Source organism: Pseudopipra pipra, chromosome 2 (assembly GCF_036250125.1).
Source record: "Pseudopipra pipra isolate bDixPip1 chromosome 2, bDixPip1.hap1, whole genome shotgun sequence".
Lineage (NCBI taxonomy): Eukaryota > Metazoa > Chordata > Aves > Passeriformes > Pipridae > Pseudopipra > Pseudopipra pipra.
The window spans coordinates 62085233-62102539 of NC_087550.1; the positions used below are offsets into that span (position 1 = coordinate 62085233).

General features: G+C 41.3%; 3 protein-coding genes across 5 annotated transcripts in view; 2 read left to right on the plus strand and 1 right to left on the minus strand.

Moving 5' to 3' along the window:
- Positions 1-17307, plus strand: part of RB1 (RB transcriptional corepressor 1) — a 544421-nt gene that overhangs the window by 394398 nt on the left and 132716 nt on the right. The window lies entirely within an intron of this gene.
- On the plus strand, positions 4237-7036 carry NUDT15 (nudix hydrolase 15). 3 transcript variants are annotated; one of them, XM_064645724.1, is made up of 4 exons: positions 4250-4498; positions 4593-4783; positions 5376-5530; positions 6958-7036. In XM_064645724.1, the coding sequence occupies exons 1-3, from the start codon at positions 4344-4346 to the stop codon at positions 5519-5521; spliced, it is 492 nt and encodes a 163-aa protein (XP_064501794.1). In that variant the 5' UTR covers positions 4250-4343; the 3' UTR covers positions 5522-5530; positions 6958-7036. The 3 variants fall into 3 exon arrangements, with proteins under 3 accessions (XP_064501795.1, XP_064501793.1, XP_064501794.1); XM_064645725.1 differs by lacking the exons at positions 5376-5530; positions 6958-7036 and adding an exon at positions 5041-5230 and having other exon boundaries at positions 4237-4498; XM_064645723.1 differs by lacking the exon at positions 6958-7036 and having other exon boundaries at positions 4238-4498; positions 5376-5657.
- Positions 9332-16820, minus strand: MED4 (mediator complex subunit 4). The gene is made up of 7 exons (XM_064645722.1): positions 16306-16820; positions 14095-14161; positions 13562-13732; positions 13129-13186; positions 12100-12186; positions 11214-11345; positions 9332-10086 (listed from the first exon to the last, which is right to left on the minus strand). The coding sequence occupies exons 1-7, from the start codon at positions 16803-16805 to the stop codon at positions 9914-9916; spliced, it is 1188 nt and encodes a 395-aa protein (XP_064501792.1). The 5' UTR covers positions 16806-16820; the 3' UTR covers positions 9332-9913.

The following is a 17307-nucleotide window of genomic DNA, read 5'->3' on the forward strand; positions in this document are numbered from 1 at the left end:
AATGGAAAATTTTTCTATATTTTTACTCTGAGGAATTTTTTTTTTCTATTTCAGGGTATTTTCATGCAACAACTCAAACGCACCCATTATTTGATAGGAAATGGCTTTAAATTGATAGAGGGCAGGTTTAGATTAGACATTAAGAAGAAATTCTTTACTGAGGATTGTGAGGCACTGTCACAGGCTGTCCAGAGAAGCTGTGGATGCCCCATCCCTGGAAGTGTTCAAGGCCAGGTTGGATGGGGCTCTGAGCAAACTGGTCTAGTGGAAGGTTTCCCTGCCCATCGTAGAAGGGTTGGAACTAGATGATTTTTAAGGTCCCTTCCAACCCAAACTATTCTATGTTTCTATGACTGCAGTCCCAGTATTTCTAGGTACTTTGCAGCCTATCTTCCCCCGCCCCATATCAGGCCTCTCCCTCACCCTACACCACAAACCCCATTTATCCCTCACACAGCTCCAAGCTGCGACTCCCCTTCTGTGATTCATGGTCTGTACCTTCATGGTCTCAAGTTGGTCACTGAGGAATTGAAGCAGAGGGCAGGTATCTCTGCAGAAACTAGTGACCAGACCCGTGATTCACAAGGAGGTGAAGCTTTTTCCTTTAAAACAAAATGGTAATCGGGAAAAGAGTATTGGCCTAGGATATTGGAACGAGAATGTCCTCTACCAATAATAAGGAAAAATGCAATTATTTCTGTATGTTATGAACATCAAAGCTAGATCTGTTTTAAAGGAAAGCCATGCTGGAGCTATGATTCTCCTGAGTTTTGTGGTTAAGCTGTGGAGCACCTTGCCATGGATGCTGAAAATGATGGAAGTTTACATGAAGAGGCGTCTTGATGGGTTTAAAGAAGAGAAACAAGAAGAGGGTTAGTAAATACACAGAAGCCATCTCTGCCGTGAGAAGTCACTGAGCCACAGATGGCTGTAGAATAGTAGTGAAAAGCTCCATCATGGTTTCCTGCCTATTATATTCCAGACATCCACTCTAAACTGCCAAGTACTATCCTAGATAGTACTGGATTTTTGTTCTGAGCTAATGAATAGTTTTATATTCTTCTGATTCGGTCTCCCCTGGGATTGAATACACCCAGAAGTTTCATAGAAGCTGAAGCACAATCCCTCTTCTCCAGTTGTCCAAGGTCACTTAATATGTTAGCGGCAGAGCTACAAATAAAACATTTGTTTCACCACCTACACTAATTCTGATGACTCAGTCATTTCTGTACAAATGAGCAAAGGAGAGGAAAGAAATCATTAATGAGCAATGAAGACAGTACACCTATAGCACAGCTCTAATTTGTCCTATTGGTCCTGTGATCAGAACTTATTTACATTTTAGCATAAAAACAACGCATCGTACATTGCCTGATTTCCACTAATGTCTATAAAGCTGTAACATTATAGCAAGGAATGAATTATTGCCAAAGACAGCAATTTAGTGGAAGCATGAGGTGTCGTGGAAATACTTCTGCTAAAATACAAGTGAGGAAACAGTTAACAATGTTAAATTTTCAGTATCAAGGTTTAGCATAACAACCAGCTGCTTGAATGCAAATGAAGGAAAATCCTCCGAGCTCAAGTTTCAGCAAGGTTGCTGGCAGGACTTTGGTGCCATGCATTGCTGTCACATTCCACTCAGCTTCTGAATGACAGCTTTCCAACGTAAAATATTTAAATATAATCCTTGCATCTTCCAGTTTATACTTCAGCTAAGCGAATGTGAATATATAGTAAGTTCCACAGCCAGGGAATCATGTGCATGAAATTCTCAGTAAGATGGATGTTTTGTGGTTGTGTGGCTGCTTTATAAGAAGCTGTTGTACACTGTGTGCTTTTGTGACCTGCTTTCTCTATGTGTGTTCTTCTTAGGGAATGGCTGTGTAGTCATTCTAGGCTGTGTAGTCATTTTAATGCCTCTTAGGCTGTGTAGTCATTTTAATCTGACATAAATCTGGCCTGTCACTGACATGCTTAGTCCCACCATTCTTTTTCTCAGCTGCTCCTACTTGCTCCCTCCCTCATTTATGTACCTGATCTGTAAATCGCATCAGGGAACACATCCCGCTGAAAAAATAATCTGTCTCCCAGTGTGCTGAGTCAGGTTTGGCTTTGTGCTACGTTTAATGTGATCAAACTCTGTCCTGTCCCCTCTCCGTGTCCCCACAGAATGCTACAAAACAAATTAATTAAAAAAAATGGGTTTTCTAGATCCAGATCGGTTTTACTCATCCTGTTTATTGCACAGCAACTGCAACTAATAACAGTGTTAGCATAAGGAACAAGGGATTGGGCCTGAAAAGTAGGTGCCTCCCTTTCAATAGCCACCTGGACACATGCGGGTTTAAATACACTCAGCTGTTTGTCTCACAGAAGTATTTTGTCAGATGAAATATTAATAAACAAGTTACAAGAGCATATAAATCATAACCTTGCAAGCTTTTCATCATACTCCTATGGCAGAAGATGCACCTTACCACTTTCTCATTCTTGGCTTATTCTTATGTCTTTCTTCAGTAGATGTCTGTTCACTGTCAAACTCAGAAACACCAGCCTATATTTACTTCATAATCTGCAAAAGCTGACTGCGCAGCCATGTCATAAATAAATCCTAGAGTTAAACCAGTTAAAACAGATTCAGTCAACAAAATGCTTATTTTCATACAATATTCTTTATGATAATGTTTACAAATGTAAGGTGAAAAAATTGAAACAATTATATCTAAACATCTGTATACAAGCAGATTTCAAAACCTTAACAAAAAAATAGCTATTTTAAAGTCCTGTAAAGGAGTAATATTTCACATCCTTGTTGTGATCAATAGGATACTAGAGAGAAAGAGAAAATCTTAGCCTACTGACAAAAATTACAGTTGTTTATAAAAATATACTTTTTATATTCTTCATCATCATCTTTCTGTAATATTTTCATTTAATTATATCCTGCTAACATTCTAAACAAGCATAATGACTGTATTTTTTTGTATTTAAAAATGTATCAGTAGAATGACAGTGGGTCACCCTCAGTCTTCTTACTAAATCCTGTTTGGTAAAAGGTATGGGAAAATGGTGTACACAGAAAGTAGAATGTTTTCATTGTTCAGATAAACAGCCTTGTGGTGTTTTAATGTATTGGACCAGAATGAGCTTCGTGGCTGAGGAAACTTTCATAGGGCTTTTGTAAGATGTAAAGACAGAAATGTAAATGTAATGTAAATACAGAAGTGACATAACTGACTGATGTTTCATCTGGAGATTAAGATACTCCAGCTGTACTGGGGGACAGATACAAGTGAATGAGCTTGGCTTACAAAAAGTCAGTTAGCTTGTTAGCTTGGCAATTTGCTTATTATTATTATCATAATAATTTGTAACTAATGTCAGTAATTTGGAGTGTGGACTGACATCACAGCTAAACAGCAGAGCCAGCCACTGCCAAAGGGTAGCCTTGCTTCTAGCATGTCCAGCCAATCACTTCTGCAATTTCCTTCATGCTGACACTGGGACTCATCTGATGCTGTACTGAGCCAGTTCAGGCAATTAAACCTCAGAAAACTAATCCTACAAAAAGTAGTGATTAAGCTTCAGCCATTTGGCCCTGTGACCTTCACATGTAAGTAAAAACATCTGTACATAGGTATTTTAAAACCTTACAAAACACAAGAAAAAAAACCCCAGTACTATTTGAAAGATATGCAAATAAGAAACTTTGTATCCATTGGAATCAACAGGCTGAGGAATGGGAAAATCTGACAAATTTTACAGTTGTGTGTAGGAAAACGAAAGTTTGTATATTCTACATATCTCTGTAATTTTAAAAAATGTAAAAATCAGGTAAATATTTGCTAGCAGAAACTCTTATTTCTTCTTTATCAGCCAGGAACTGTTATTCTGCCTCTGGAGCTCCGCTTAGCTAAATTTGTAGCTTCCTTTTTGAATAACTTCAGCGGAAACTGTGGCCTAACCAAAGAAGGGCCGCTTTTTAAGATCTAAACAAATCTGTAGTCAGAGACCAACTGGCTCCACGACCTCCAAGAACCCGAGTTGGATCTTCCTCGTTTTCAGCTGCCCCTCATTTGCACAAACGCGCCTTGAATTCTCGGCGCCTCTCCAGTCCCTCTGCGTTCAGCGGCCAAAGAACCCCATCCAAACAGAAGCATCGCTCCCTCCCCAGCCTGCCTGGGAAGCTCAGCGACCTCACCACCACGTGCACCTTGCGCGCTCCCGTCACACCCTCCGGGCAAGGGCCTCCCAAAACCGGGGATCCCACAGCCTGATTGGCGGAGTCGCCCCAGTCCGCCCGCGGGGAGGAGGAGCGTCCCGAGGCGCCCAGGGCTGCCATGGGTGAGGAGGTGGCGCAGCCCCGGCGGCCCGGGGTCGGCGTGGGGGTGGTGGTCACCAGCGCCGCGCACCCCAACTGCGTCCTGCTGGGCAAGAGGAAAGGCGCCGTGGGGGCCGGCACCTACCAGCTCCCCGGAGGACACCTGGAGTTCGGGTAGGAGCCCTGCACCCTCCTCTCCCCTCCCCGCCCTCGTGTGCCGTGCCGTGCCTTCCTTTCCCTTCCCGTCCCGTCCCGTCCCGTCCCGCAGGGAGAGCCTGGCGGAGTGCGCGGCGCGGGAGACGCTGGAGGAGGCGGCGCTGCGGCTGCGCCACGTGCGGTTCGCGTCGGCCGTGAACGCGGTGTGCGCGTCCGCGCGGTACCACTACGTCACCGTGCTCATGAAGGGCGAGGCCGAGCCCGGCGCGGAGCCGCGCAACCAGGAGCCCGACAAGAACGAGGGTGAGTAATGAATGTGACGGAACAAAAGGGACTGGGTGGGAAGGGACCCTAAAGATCATCTAGTTCCAACCCCTCTGCCACGGGTAGGAGCACCTTCCATTAGATCAGGTGGCTAGTGGAAGATCTAGGTCGGCTCCATCCAGCCTGGCCTTGAACCCTTCCAGGGATGGGGCATCCACAGCTTTTCCGGGCAACAGAGAAGTTGCTCGGACAGAATGACTCTGCATGCGACTGAGAACTTGGCTTTATGTTGGTAGTTTCTGCACGATCCATCCTGACTTGCAGAGGAAGAATTTTTATAACACAGAATCACAGAATACCCTGAGTTGGAAGGGACCCACAACGATCATCAGAATCCAACTCCTGGCCCCACACAGGACAACCCCAACAGTCCCACCATGTACCTGAGAGCCTTGTCCAAATGCTCCTTGAACTCTGTCAGGCTTGGTGCCGTGACCACTTCCTTGGGGAGCCTGTCCCAGTGCCTGACCACTCTCTGGGTGAAGAACCTTTTCCCAAAATTCAGCCTAAACCTCCTGTGTCTTAATTCTATACTCTGATTTTTTTCCCCTTCTTTTTTTTCCCCCTGCAGGCTGGGAATGGGTTAAATGGGATGAATTTCCTCCAGCAGATCAACTATTCTGGGGCTTACGCTGCTTAAGAGAGCAAGGTTACAATCCCTTTACGGAAGAGCTTGATCATCTAAAGGGGTACACAGGAAGTCACCAACTAGGGTAAAGCCAAATTGTACATATGTAACACACTAAAGGACAGAGCTGCTTTTTTCGATGTGAAAGAAAAAAAGGGTTTATTGTGCTCACGCTGCCCATGTGAAAATATTACCCTTCCCAAAGCCAGAAAGATGCCAAATGTTTCAGTGCTTTTACTGTATTTCACACAACAGTGGTCTCTCATTCCAGAGTTATTTCTAGCTGTAGTGGTTAACAATTAATATTTGCTTTTATAGCAAACTCAGAGTGTTTTGTCTGGTTAATCTTTATACAGATGAACAGCCCTTTGGAAGTTAGAACTAGCCAGAGAAGCTTACTCACTTAGAAACAGTTGCAGCATCAGGCCCAAGAAAACTTACTTGTTTAAACCACTGCCCTGCTTTATATGTAAACTTACTTTGTATGTCATGCTGCTTTCCTATAATTATTGGACCACTTCTAAAACTTAGCCTTGTCTCTTGGCTTTAGTTATAAAGTTACTGTCATGAAAAAAAGTTACATTTCACAGACAATGCCTCATTCTCCTGCAGACAGCAGTGTATACTTGAAAATCAAGGGTATTATAAATATGAAGGTTATGATGGCTTATTGCAGGGCATGACATTCCCTGATCCTTCTTGTCACTTGCTTTTGTAACAGAGTTCTGTTTGCGGCCTCAGATACATTGAATTTATCTGTAAAAACGTCACAGATCTCTGCAGTTGATCTGACTTAATGTTACTAAACTCTTATAATGGTGCCTACAGTGTTCTACTAGGCTGACATAAATAACAAAATTCTCTCATTTATAGGTGTAGCTCAATGGCAAAAGTGATACTTTTTTGCTAAAGGGAGTTGTCAGTATTAAACAGCTCAGATGGTGTAATTCTGTATGGCTGCTGGGACTCGATAAAATTGTGAATTTTCAGTTTGACACGATTAAATGACTGAATTGGTAGTGAAGATACATACAAAAGATACATACAAAACCAATGCATTTATATTTTTAATTTTTCTAGAATCTGTAACCAAATTTGGTTATTTTCCACCTGTAGTCCCTAGGACATCAGCAATTAATTTTAGGATATGACTTTTAAAGAAATCACTAACTGGATCATTTTTTTTCTCGTCAGGGTTCTTTAACACAGTTCTTGTCTGTTGCTCTTAGATATACTCATTGTACAAAAATGTTGTGAGATATCTTTAATTTCTTTTTAATAAAACACAAGCACAATATTGAAAATTAAAATTGTCTGAAATTATGAGTTGAATCTTCAGTTCTTAAATAAGCTTGAGGGGTTTAAAGCTCTTCCTTACTTTCCACGTACATTTTCTTAAATGGAGATGACTCTTTTTTGCTGAGAAGCAGGCACAGTGATACGAGGTATAAGGACACTCCTGCCGATGGAAAGCCTCCTGCTTAGAGTTTGAAGTATTACCTATGTGCAGTTTTCCTTACAACAGAAACCCTTTCTCTGAAGTGAAGAAAGAAGATAATGTTATACAGCAGTTTTGGAACTGGACATATCACCGAAAATTCCTTTGCTACTGTACCTTTGTAAAAAGCTTATTTTTTCTATTCAAAAGTAGAGATTTGCTTCCTGAAAGTAACCTTATGTACACTGAAAATTATTCTACCCAGCAGTCAACAAAGAAGCTGTACGAATAGTTGACAGATGTCCTACCCATCTGTCACAAAAAATAATGAGGAAAAAAAAATTTAAATTATTTAGTACAATTTTAAATTTTAGAAGGCCTCTAGCTCCTAATGAGAAAACAGTGGCCACTGTAAAATGCCTTGTCATGCAATAAATACTTTCTTACCCTATTTTGTTAATGGTTATATTTATTCTATCTCTTTTAAATACACAAATAGTTACTGAAATGAGGACACAAACAGTATCTCCATATGTCAGCCTTTCTGTATCCTTTTTAAGTGGACTGATTAAGTGACTACAATGCATTACTGCAACCAGCTGTCAGCAATCCCCAACTTAAATAACCGTCTGTATGTATCATGCATTTGTATTTCCCATCTCCACCCCACCCGCCAAAATCTGGTTTAGTAGATTTTCGCTGCTAAGACCCAGTTCTTTCAACTAAGTCTTCACTTTGCTTTTTGGTACTTCTGCTAAACAGAAAAATATATTATGTACATATCTAAACCACTGAATAACAACACTCAGTTATAACTTTGTGGTTCACTAAACTGCTTGTAACAGACAGAATTCACATAAAATGGCATTATACTTAGCCAGAGTTGAGAAACATACTCATGAACTGTACAGAGTTTGGAGCACTGATGCAAAAAAGGTGATTAGAATGCATCTTATATCCAGAGTCTGTTTTTATGCTAAGTGAACAGTGGGCAGAGCTGTTGTCTTACCTATTTCTTAGATGTAACACATTGGTCCCTTTTAATCCTTTAATAGAGTAACACACAACCCAGAAACAGAAGTGGTCTTTGCTTCAGTTCCTTCCTTTCCTGTCTGGAAACAATCACCCTCTCCACGGTAGTTAGTGAACTACATGATACAGCCATATAAGAGTATTGGGTAGGTTGCAACATTACACTTTGCATGACTTAAGTATCTATTTTTGTATTTCACTCCAAGAAAAGAATGTCCTTGTAAGTTAAAAGATAAAAGAGACTAGTGAACTGCGTGTGTCATGGGTTGAGAGAGGCATTTAGAAAGAAAATGCTAATTCAATGATACAAAACATTAAGAAACTCCATTTTGCAATATTGTGTATGATTCTGATCACATGTTTTAAGAAAAAAAGCCATGAACGGTGTAGGCAAGGTTAACTAGGATGACTGAGACAGGGCACGTGTATTGGGATTAATGTGAATTAAAGAGGAAAGACGTTGAAGGTAAACGTAAGAGGAAAATATGATACTGAATAAAGGTTAAAATATAGATGCATATGAATAGTCTTAGATTGTGAAAGAGGTGACAGTTTAATAACTCTGAAGATACTTCCAAAAGGAACAGCTGAGACAAAAACAAATTGCCCATTTCTCTTGAAACAAAATACACTGCCCCATATTATATGATTGAACCTGACTCAAGTCCTTTTCCTTTCTGCATCCCTATGCGATTTGTACATATTTTGGTCATATGTGGCAGCATTACAAAGACTGTCTGAGCAAAGGAGGAAGTACCTGATTCATCAGATACTTCCCGTAAGGAATCTACAAAATGGAAAAGCGAAGAGAACTGTGATCTGTGCTGCAGGACAGAAACCTGTAACTGCCCAGGGGTAACAGTTCCCATTAGTTTTCTGATTTGATCAGAAGGTTACCAAGAGAAAAGCAGTTGTCACAAAATGACTCTAACGCAAAATAGAACAAGGAAAGGAAAGCCAAAGGAAGTGCTTTTGGAAAGACAAAATAACACTGTAGTTGAGGCAGGACATGCAACTGATCAAGTAAACAAATTAGCAGGTTCAAAGAACTAAAAAAAAATTACAGATGACAAGAATAAAAAAAAATCTGTGAGCACTTTGAACGGAAAGGAGTTGAACCTGCGGAAAGGAGCTGAACCTGCGATGTGCCTCCAGGGTCCCAGGATGCTTAACCAAGGGTTGGTGCAGCCTTGTGAATGGGCCCTCTGCTGCCTCAGGGTCTGCCCAGCTGCATGTGTACCTGATACGGCTCACCTGAAAAGGACAGGCTTTCTGTTTCTGACTCCTCCTCAGCTGCTTCTAACACTGAGTGGGCATTTTGCAAAGGCAAAAATGGAGTACAAACTTCTGAAACTCAATTAGAATTCAACCACGTGCTGGGATAAAATGTTGATGTTACAAGGTAACTCAGATTCAAGTTTGGAAAATAAAAGTTAGATCAAAGCTGAGTTTATTTATAACAAATCATTCATTCTATAATACAATAATTACAAACTTTTTTTACACCTTATTGCCGTATTTTTGTTCTTGGTAAACAGATGATCAAGAACATGGATTTAGGCAGTAACAAAAAAACAGATACTAAAATTACAAACTTCATGTCTCATTTCTGTGGCATAGAAAAGGTTATCATCAAAAGATTAAAGTTACTAACAAACATACAAGGGGATTCCCCTTACACCTTTTTTCCCAGGAACTTTTGTCATCTAATGTATAGTGAATACATATATATATACACGTCTCTTGCAAACATACACATTCATACAATCACTGAAAATTTTACATCTCTCCCCAGCAGAAAGCTCCCAGTCATTTTACTTGAATATGTAACGGAAAAACAAAATCTACAGTCCGTGGTTTTAAATTAGTCACCCTATTTCTGAGCCAGCTGTTATCTTGTCCCTACAAAAGGCTGCTGGCGTAACAAAAGGATATTGCAGTTTGTGACAAACAGCATCCAACCTACCTTCACCACAGGAAAGGTCTACTAGGGATACTGTCCCTCTTGTACCTAGTCTGAATCACTGCTGCTGCTTGAGGAGTCTGTTGACATAACTTCCACATCATCTTCATTCTCTTTATTGTGTCCTGGAGGCTCCAACATGAAGTCATTACTATGATTAGGAGGTAGCATGTTCATTGACATATCACTTGACTGCCAAGGATACTGAGGAGCAAGCACATCTGGAAAAAAACGGGCATAACCAACCAAACTATCAGTTTTGTATATCAAAAAAATTCAACATGACAGCTCAATCAGAACTTCAGTTTGAAATCAAAACAAATCTTAAAATCCTTTCTGAATTTTGGACAGATGAAATCCTCCAGTAACAGCTGGAAAACATTTCATGATGGAATCATTCTCTGACTGTAAAAGTCTACTCTGCCAGAGAGGCCCATTTATGTAGATGGCTCTTGATCTCTCATCACCCCACTTCAAAACAGTATATATTCATACAGAGCTCAAAAGAACAGAAAAGACACGTGGACCCATCCTCAGCATTTCCCTGGTGGGTTGCTATGGACAGATGTCAGGGTACTACTCCTATTCAGCTCACCAACCCATTTTATCCAAGGTCAGAAGTTTACAGATCAAGCGGATGCAGAATTTCAAGTTACTTCCTAAGAGGTGACAATAGGATTAGACAGATGATCAGAAACACAAAAGCCAAGTTTACTGTTTCTCCAATGGAGTTGTAATAGTTTGGGTTTTTTTTAACAAATTCAGCATAATTTTTGAAAGCAAGCATTCCATAATGCCTGAAAAAGTGGCTTAAAAGACAGGTAGGAACTGTTTCTGATCTCCTATGAATCCAAACTAAGAAATTTTCCACAATTTAGTCCAATCATTGTAGATTAATACTGAACATGTACAGACCAACTGAACTCTTAATTCAATTACTGTAATTTACTGCTAAATTCTATTTTAGCATGAATGAATGAATCCCACTGAAGTCAATGGAAGTGCCTATTTCACTAAGTAATTAAGGGATTCAAGCTCAATTCCTACAGTCAGTTGTCCCTTGCCATGTCTTTTCAATCCAGAACTTTTAAGCATAAACTTAAAGAAGGGCAGGGGATAAAAATAAACCTCTTTTCTTCCAAATACAGCTTTCACAATTCCATACTTTGTCATCACTACTAAGAAAATGTTGCTCTGAAAATGCTTCTTTCTAATATGATTTAATATCACTTAGTTTAAAGCCATTTAAAATAAATGAACTCTGATTTGCCTTTGCCAAGGGATATGTGTAATTGCTGTGACTGTACAAGGAATAAAGAAAAGCAAAACAAAACTGAGTTTCTCTTACCTGGCAGTCTGCCCGCTGCAAGTGCATCCCCTGGTAAGTGTCCATTAACTCCGTTGGTGGATGGGTTGTTCATCTGACCCAAGAGACCACTCCTCATTTCCAGATCTGTAGGATATGGCCTACGTGGGTCCCCTTAAAAAAAAATGTTTTGAAATATTTAACAATTGTCTTGCAGACATTAATTTTCTCTTCAGTGCCAAGTTTAATGACCAAAAAACCCCATACTCTGCTTAGTAAGCAACAAGCATCACACCTGTTTTATTAAAATCCAAGCCTGGCTTTCACTTAGACTTTCTTTGTTCATTCAAGCTTGGCAGAAAATGCACATTTAAAAAGAAAACAAACAACCCAAAACAACTATAACCAAAAAACCCTACCACGTTTAGAAGATATCTTTGCTCTCCCTGGTACTTTATACCTAAATGGCAAGGACAGGAACTGGATCAAACTCATTGTCATTTTGGACACCAAGGGAGTGGTACCCAAAATTGAAATAGTCCTGAATGAAAGTCCTGCTTCTGACTCCATGGATTACCAACATCCTCTGAAAAGAATCCTATAAGGGGCAAAAGGGAACACAACCAGGCATGCGTAAAAGCCTTTAGAATACTTGGTTTTAACTTACAATCCGGGCCAACATTCAGGGGAAAAAGGCAAAGGAGAGCAGAGGATGCCAGTCAGTTAATGGAAATACATAGTTCCATAGCCTTTTGAATACATGTGAAGTGGATATCCATTTTTGTTGAAAATATTAGATATAACTGCTGAAAACAATATTACTCTAATAAACCCCAGTGGTTTTCACCATATAAAAACATTATAAGAATAGATATTAACCATGATTTATTACAGAAAAGAAATCTATTGTCATAAACACGATAGTTACCTGGTACCCATGTCAGAGGGGCACAAACAGCATTGCTAGCACTGATCCTATGGGCATATTTAATTATTTCTTCAGAGGAAATGGCACCTGGAAGAATGGAAAAAAGTTGCTGTATTCTCAAGAGATTGCATCATTTAACTATTTCAGAATATTGGGCACTAATATCTAAAAGACTGGGAATGTGATTTTGCCAAACATTAAGAGCCTGGTTCAAATGCAATGACTGTTCAGAAGATTCTCAGACTATGCAAAGATGAGCTTTGCAGTGATTTTACAGCCACAAGTTTGGTACACCTTCAATGTCAACAGTTCTCCAACCTTGTGAAAAACACAAACCAATCTCTTAAACAGTGTACTTGACAAACACAATTTGTAAAACTTCAGCACCTGATTTTTTATGGAGTTTTCTGTAGTAAAAAATTGTTTTGTTTGTTTAGTAATTGTAGAGCATACCTGTAGGAGTCCTTCTAAATATGTGCCTCTATTAGAGTAATAGAAACTTTACGAAATTCCTTGATTTTTTAGATGAAAGAGGTATAACAAAAGGATAAAAGACACTGTAAAAAAAACCAAACCAAAAACCAGAGAAAATGCCTCCCTCTCCCAAAAAAAGGTCAATTTAGCTTGGCAAGTACCACAGTATGTCAGGAATTGCTACAAACTAGTATCAGCAGCTAGGCAGTCTTTCAAATACAATGCACATACAAACAAACATTCTCTCCCTCTCTTCAACAGACCCATTGAGGCAATTTGGTGAGACACTTAGATAATCACATATACTATTATCAGTCCAAGAAGACTGTTGAGACACTTTATAATTAAGATGTTTCCAAAAAAAATATTTATTTCCTGCTTTTTTATTCTGAGGAAATGGTTATAGTTTCATAATGAAATGGAAATTTGTCTACACATAAAGCATCCAAAATCTGTGGTAGCAGAATTAAAAAAATAAAAAAGCCCCAGTTTGAGCTCACTAGCAACTTTCTTTACAACTGCATTTATGTAGTATGTACAATCACTGATACTCACCTTTCCGCGCCTTTTCAATTGATTTCAGTTTTTCCTTTGCTTGATAAACAGCTGTTGCCTAGTTGCAAAAAAAAAAAAACAACCACAAAGTAAACCAAACCTTCAATGCATCTTTAATTTGTGCACATCTACATAAAGTCAGCTCTGTGAATAAACCCCTTAGTTTGATTGCATTTGAAGAGAGAAATTATTCAGTGAACATTTTCAAAATATACAGAATAAAGTAGGTTTAGAAGAAAATTAGCATTATAAAACAAAACTCAATACCATGATAACTAAACAGCATTTGACTACTGTGAAAAAACCCAAACCACTTAGCTCTTATGAAGTTTTAAATATTTAAATCTTCTCAAACTAACATAACACCACTTTCCCCAGAACCATCTTTTCCACAAGTAGATGCTCAAAAGAAAACACATCATTATGAACTTACCAGTATGTGCTCTGCTTCTTTTAGTTGTTTCTGCAGCTGCTGAATATCATTATCCCGCTTTTCTACTACCTTTTCTAAAAGCTGCATTTCATGATGGATTTTTCCCTGATCAACTGCCAACTTCATTAGCTCTTGAAACTCTCCATCTCTCTGAATCAGCAGTTCCAGGATCTATTGAACAAGAGTTTTGTAGAACTTTTAATTTGGCTAGAGTAACAACACACCCTCAGCCGTGCTACAAAGAGGAGCAAATGACATCCATAGGAGTATTTTTGTTTGAATGAAAACTGAAACAAAATTTCTTTCTATTTGCAGAAACAGCCTATGAAGCATACAACAAAGGAACAACAACAGGAGAACCAAGAATGCCTTTGTAGCAGGGCCAAAACCTCATCATCAACATTAGCTTGAGTATAGACAAGGACAAAGGGAGAAAGAAAGAACGAACAAAAGAACGAACGAAAGAACGGAAAAAAATTAGAAGTAAGGCATTAGGCTTGCCCAAAGAAACACAGTTTAGAAAGTCAGCTTACCTGGCTCTCCTCTCCCGGTTGTGGAAGCTTTTGGTTTCTCGAAATCGCCAAAATTTCTATTAGTTCCCTGAAAGGAGAACTCTGTTAGTGCAATTTTCTAGGGCATTATCACATAAAGTCCTCATAAAATTATCAGAGTACTGGTATAATTACAAAAGTATTCATGGACTTGAGTATTTCAGAGTTTTATAGTACAGTGTAGGCAGGCATGTCTCAACCAAGAGAGCACATTCTCTTCTTTTTTCTTGGAGTTCATGAAGTACTTGGATATTTGTACTCAAGAAATGTGCTAAGTTCCTGTCAAACTATAAAAGACATAAGCAGAAGCTGAGAAAAGAAACAGTATAATGAAAGTTGTCTTCACCATTTTACTTCTCTACTTTTCCTCCATTTTTTTGCCAACTGAGGAAGTTTCACATGTGTGTTTAGAGCAATTAAGTCCACACTGCAGAGTCTGTTGTGAAACTACTTTTACAACAAGTATTTCCACAATGGTATATTAGTTGTGTATCAAACACACAAAAATACCAAAAAACTAGTAATATTCTGGTGCTAGGTTAGAAGTGCTTCTCCAACAAACCTCTTGATCACACTTCCATGTAGCCAGCTACTTTGCCACTGTTCTGAAAAGCCAGTAAGAACCTCTGAGGGACCACAATACAAAAAGGCATTTTCTGTAAATTCAGCAAAGTTAATTGGCTTTTAAGGCTAAGGATGGCAATTCAACCCTATGCATGAGTAACTCTGTATCTGAAGACACTGTCCTTGGAAGGACTGATTCTTTGCTTGCTCCACTGTCAGCAGCTCAGTAGGATGTATGACTGATACAGCAGTGGAACCAGAAACTTAAAATGAAAACAGGCACTTTTCAAAATGTCTGAAACAACCCTCACCAGTAAAGCTCTAAATAGCACCTTAGTCTATGTCTCTTGCTCATTCCTGAACACTACAATGATTTTAAATGGTTAAAGAAACTTGCCATTGTCACTAAAGCTTTATTCTACCTGGCCAATACTGGGCAGTACCAAATTAAATCTGTTGCAGGTAGGTCAACTACTGCCATCAAGGCCGATGTCATGGAGCACTATAATTCTTCCCTGTGTTAGCCAGACATGCACAGACACAAAAGTATATGAAGGCCGCAGATTAGACATGTTGCTTTATTTTTGCCCCCACCACCAAACCGATATTGTGACTGTGAAAGGCCTAGCTCCAGGGTGCTGCAACACTTTGCTGATCAACAGGAAGAATCAGTAAATGCTGCTGAGGGTTGCTCTGGATTCATTATGGTAGAATATTAGTTCCAACATTTTAAAAAAAGTTTACATAAAGAACAAGTGTTTGTTTTTTCCAAAACTACATGTTCTTCAGCAACCCTTGTGTCACAATAAAATCTAAGACTGAGGATAAAACCTAACTAGACACAACAAGGGCAACTGACCAATACCTTGTCCTACTAGTAGCAATCATAGAGCAAGCCAGCTATATGGATAGTATTATTCCCTCTGAAAATGTTTTCCTAAGCTCCTGCTCTCCTTGAGAGGTGGAAAATAATTAGTTGAACTTCACTGCCAGCAACAACGGTGGACAGCTTGGATAAGGGCTACCAGTCTGGCCTTAAGAGCATGGACTAAGTATCTAATCTGAGCACTTATAACACTCCAAAGATGAGCCCTGCAGCCTACCTGGAGTCATTTAACACTAATACAGGCAATGAGCAGAGCAGCTCATTTCATGCAACACCATCTACACATTTCTGACTTCAGCATAATTTTTAGTGACTAATGCCTAAAATCGGTGTATGACGGTGCATTTCACAGGAAATGCAGGTGTCAACCAAAAGAGAACGACAAGTGGGAGAATAAGGAACCTCCCCTTCTCTCTGAAAATACGAAACGAAGCATCGCCGGCGCTTTCCCACTGGGGTGAGCGCCGGGGAGCAGCGCAGAGCCGGGCCGGGCCGTGTCCCCGCGCAGGACCAACCCCTCTCCCGGGGGAACCGGCCTGGGAACGGCGGGAGAACAGGAGAACGTATACTCGAGCCGGGCCAGCGATCGGGTCGCGCCGATCCCCTCCCACCCCAAGCCCAGGGGCTCCCGCTCCTCCTGCCGCCCCCGCCGGAGGCTCCGCGCACGCATGGCTCCGGCCGCACTCGCCCCACCCCCGGTGCCCCGCCGCCACCTGGGGCCGACGGGGGGGCGAACGTGGTACCTGGCCAAGAGCTCCAGGTCCTCCAGTGCCGCCAGGAGCCGGTCCCGGGTGCTGCTCCGCTCCCCGCCGCCCCCACCGGCCACCGCCGCCGCCGCCATCGCGCTCTGGGCGCGGACCCGAGCGGCACCCGCCCCCCGCGGGCTCGCGGCAGCGCCCCCGCCGGCCGAGGGACCAACCGCAGCCGCACGGCGCGGCGCATGCGCAGGGAGGCCGTGGGGGGAGGTGGTTCCTCCCTTTGCCGGTGGCGCCCGTGAGGCGCGGCGGGACGGGACGGGTGGGAAGGGCCTGGGAGGGTGAGCTGGTCTTTCAGAGAGCCGTGGGCGTGAGGAGCGAAGAGGTAGTATCAGCTTTGGTGAGGCCAGATGAGCGTCTGTGAGCGCCCTCTCCTGCAGCCGGGTCGTTGCACGAGGATCTGCGCTTGTTGCTCTTGGAATCACAGGATCAATTAGGTTGGAAAAGACATCTGAGGTCGAGTCCAACCTATGACCGAACGCTGTCATGTCAGCTAGACCGTGGCACTGAGTGCCGTGTCCAGTCTTCCCTTAAACACCTACAGGGACAGTGACTCCACCACCTCCTTGGGCAGCCCATTCCAATGTCTAATCGCCCTTTCTGTGAAGAAATTTTTTCTAATGTCCAATCTAAACTTCCCCTGGCACAGCGTAGGACATTGTTCTGTCATTCTGTCATTGCCTGGGAGAAGAGGCCAACCCCTATGTGGCTACAACCATGCCAGCTGGAGTGCATTTCCAGTCTCCGGGTTTCCACTACGAGCCTCCAAACGAGACTCAGACATATGCTAAAGGCACAGAAAATAGGCTGCAAGGAAAGGGCATGCAACTGAATTACATCTTGGATTTTTCAACTCAACTTCTGAGTGTCTTGGTGTCAAAACATCCCTTAGGAGCCTTTGATCAGATGGAGGATGAAATCACAGAATCACAGAACGGGCCAGGTTAGAAGGGATCACAGGTCATCTGGTCCAACATCCCTTCTGAAACA

What these genes read in the sequence shown, in the direction of transcription:
- NUDT15 (XM_064645723.1), top strand. Translation starts at nt 4,344, where the DNA reads ATGGGTGAGGAGGTGGCGCAGCCCCGGCGGCCCGGGGTCGGCGTGGGG. An exon ending in GGAGGACACCTGGAGTTCGG is followed by an intron (nt 4,499 to 4,592) that starts GTAGGAGCCCTG and finishes CCCGTCCCGCAG; the next exon opens with GGAGAGCCTGGCGGAGTGCG. An exon ending in GGAGCCCGACAAGAACGAGG is followed by an intron (nt 4,784 to 5,375) that starts GTGAGTAATGAA and finishes TTCCCCCTGCAG; the next exon opens with GCTGGGAATGGGTTAAATGG.
- MED4 (XM_064645722.1), bottom strand. Translation starts at nt 16,805, where the DNA reads ATGACAGCGTTCGGTCATAGGTTGGACTCGACCTCAGATGTCTTTTCC. An exon ending in GACCTGGAGCTCTTGGCCAG is followed by an intron (nt 14,162 to 16,305) that starts GTACCACGTTCG and finishes TTCTCCTTTCAG; the next exon opens with GGAACTAATAGAAATTTTGG. An exon ending in TGCAGCGGGCAGACTGCCAG is followed by an intron (nt 10,087 to 11,213) that starts GTAAGAGAAACT and finishes GTTTTTTTCCAG; the next exon opens with ATGTGCTTGCTCCTCAGTAT.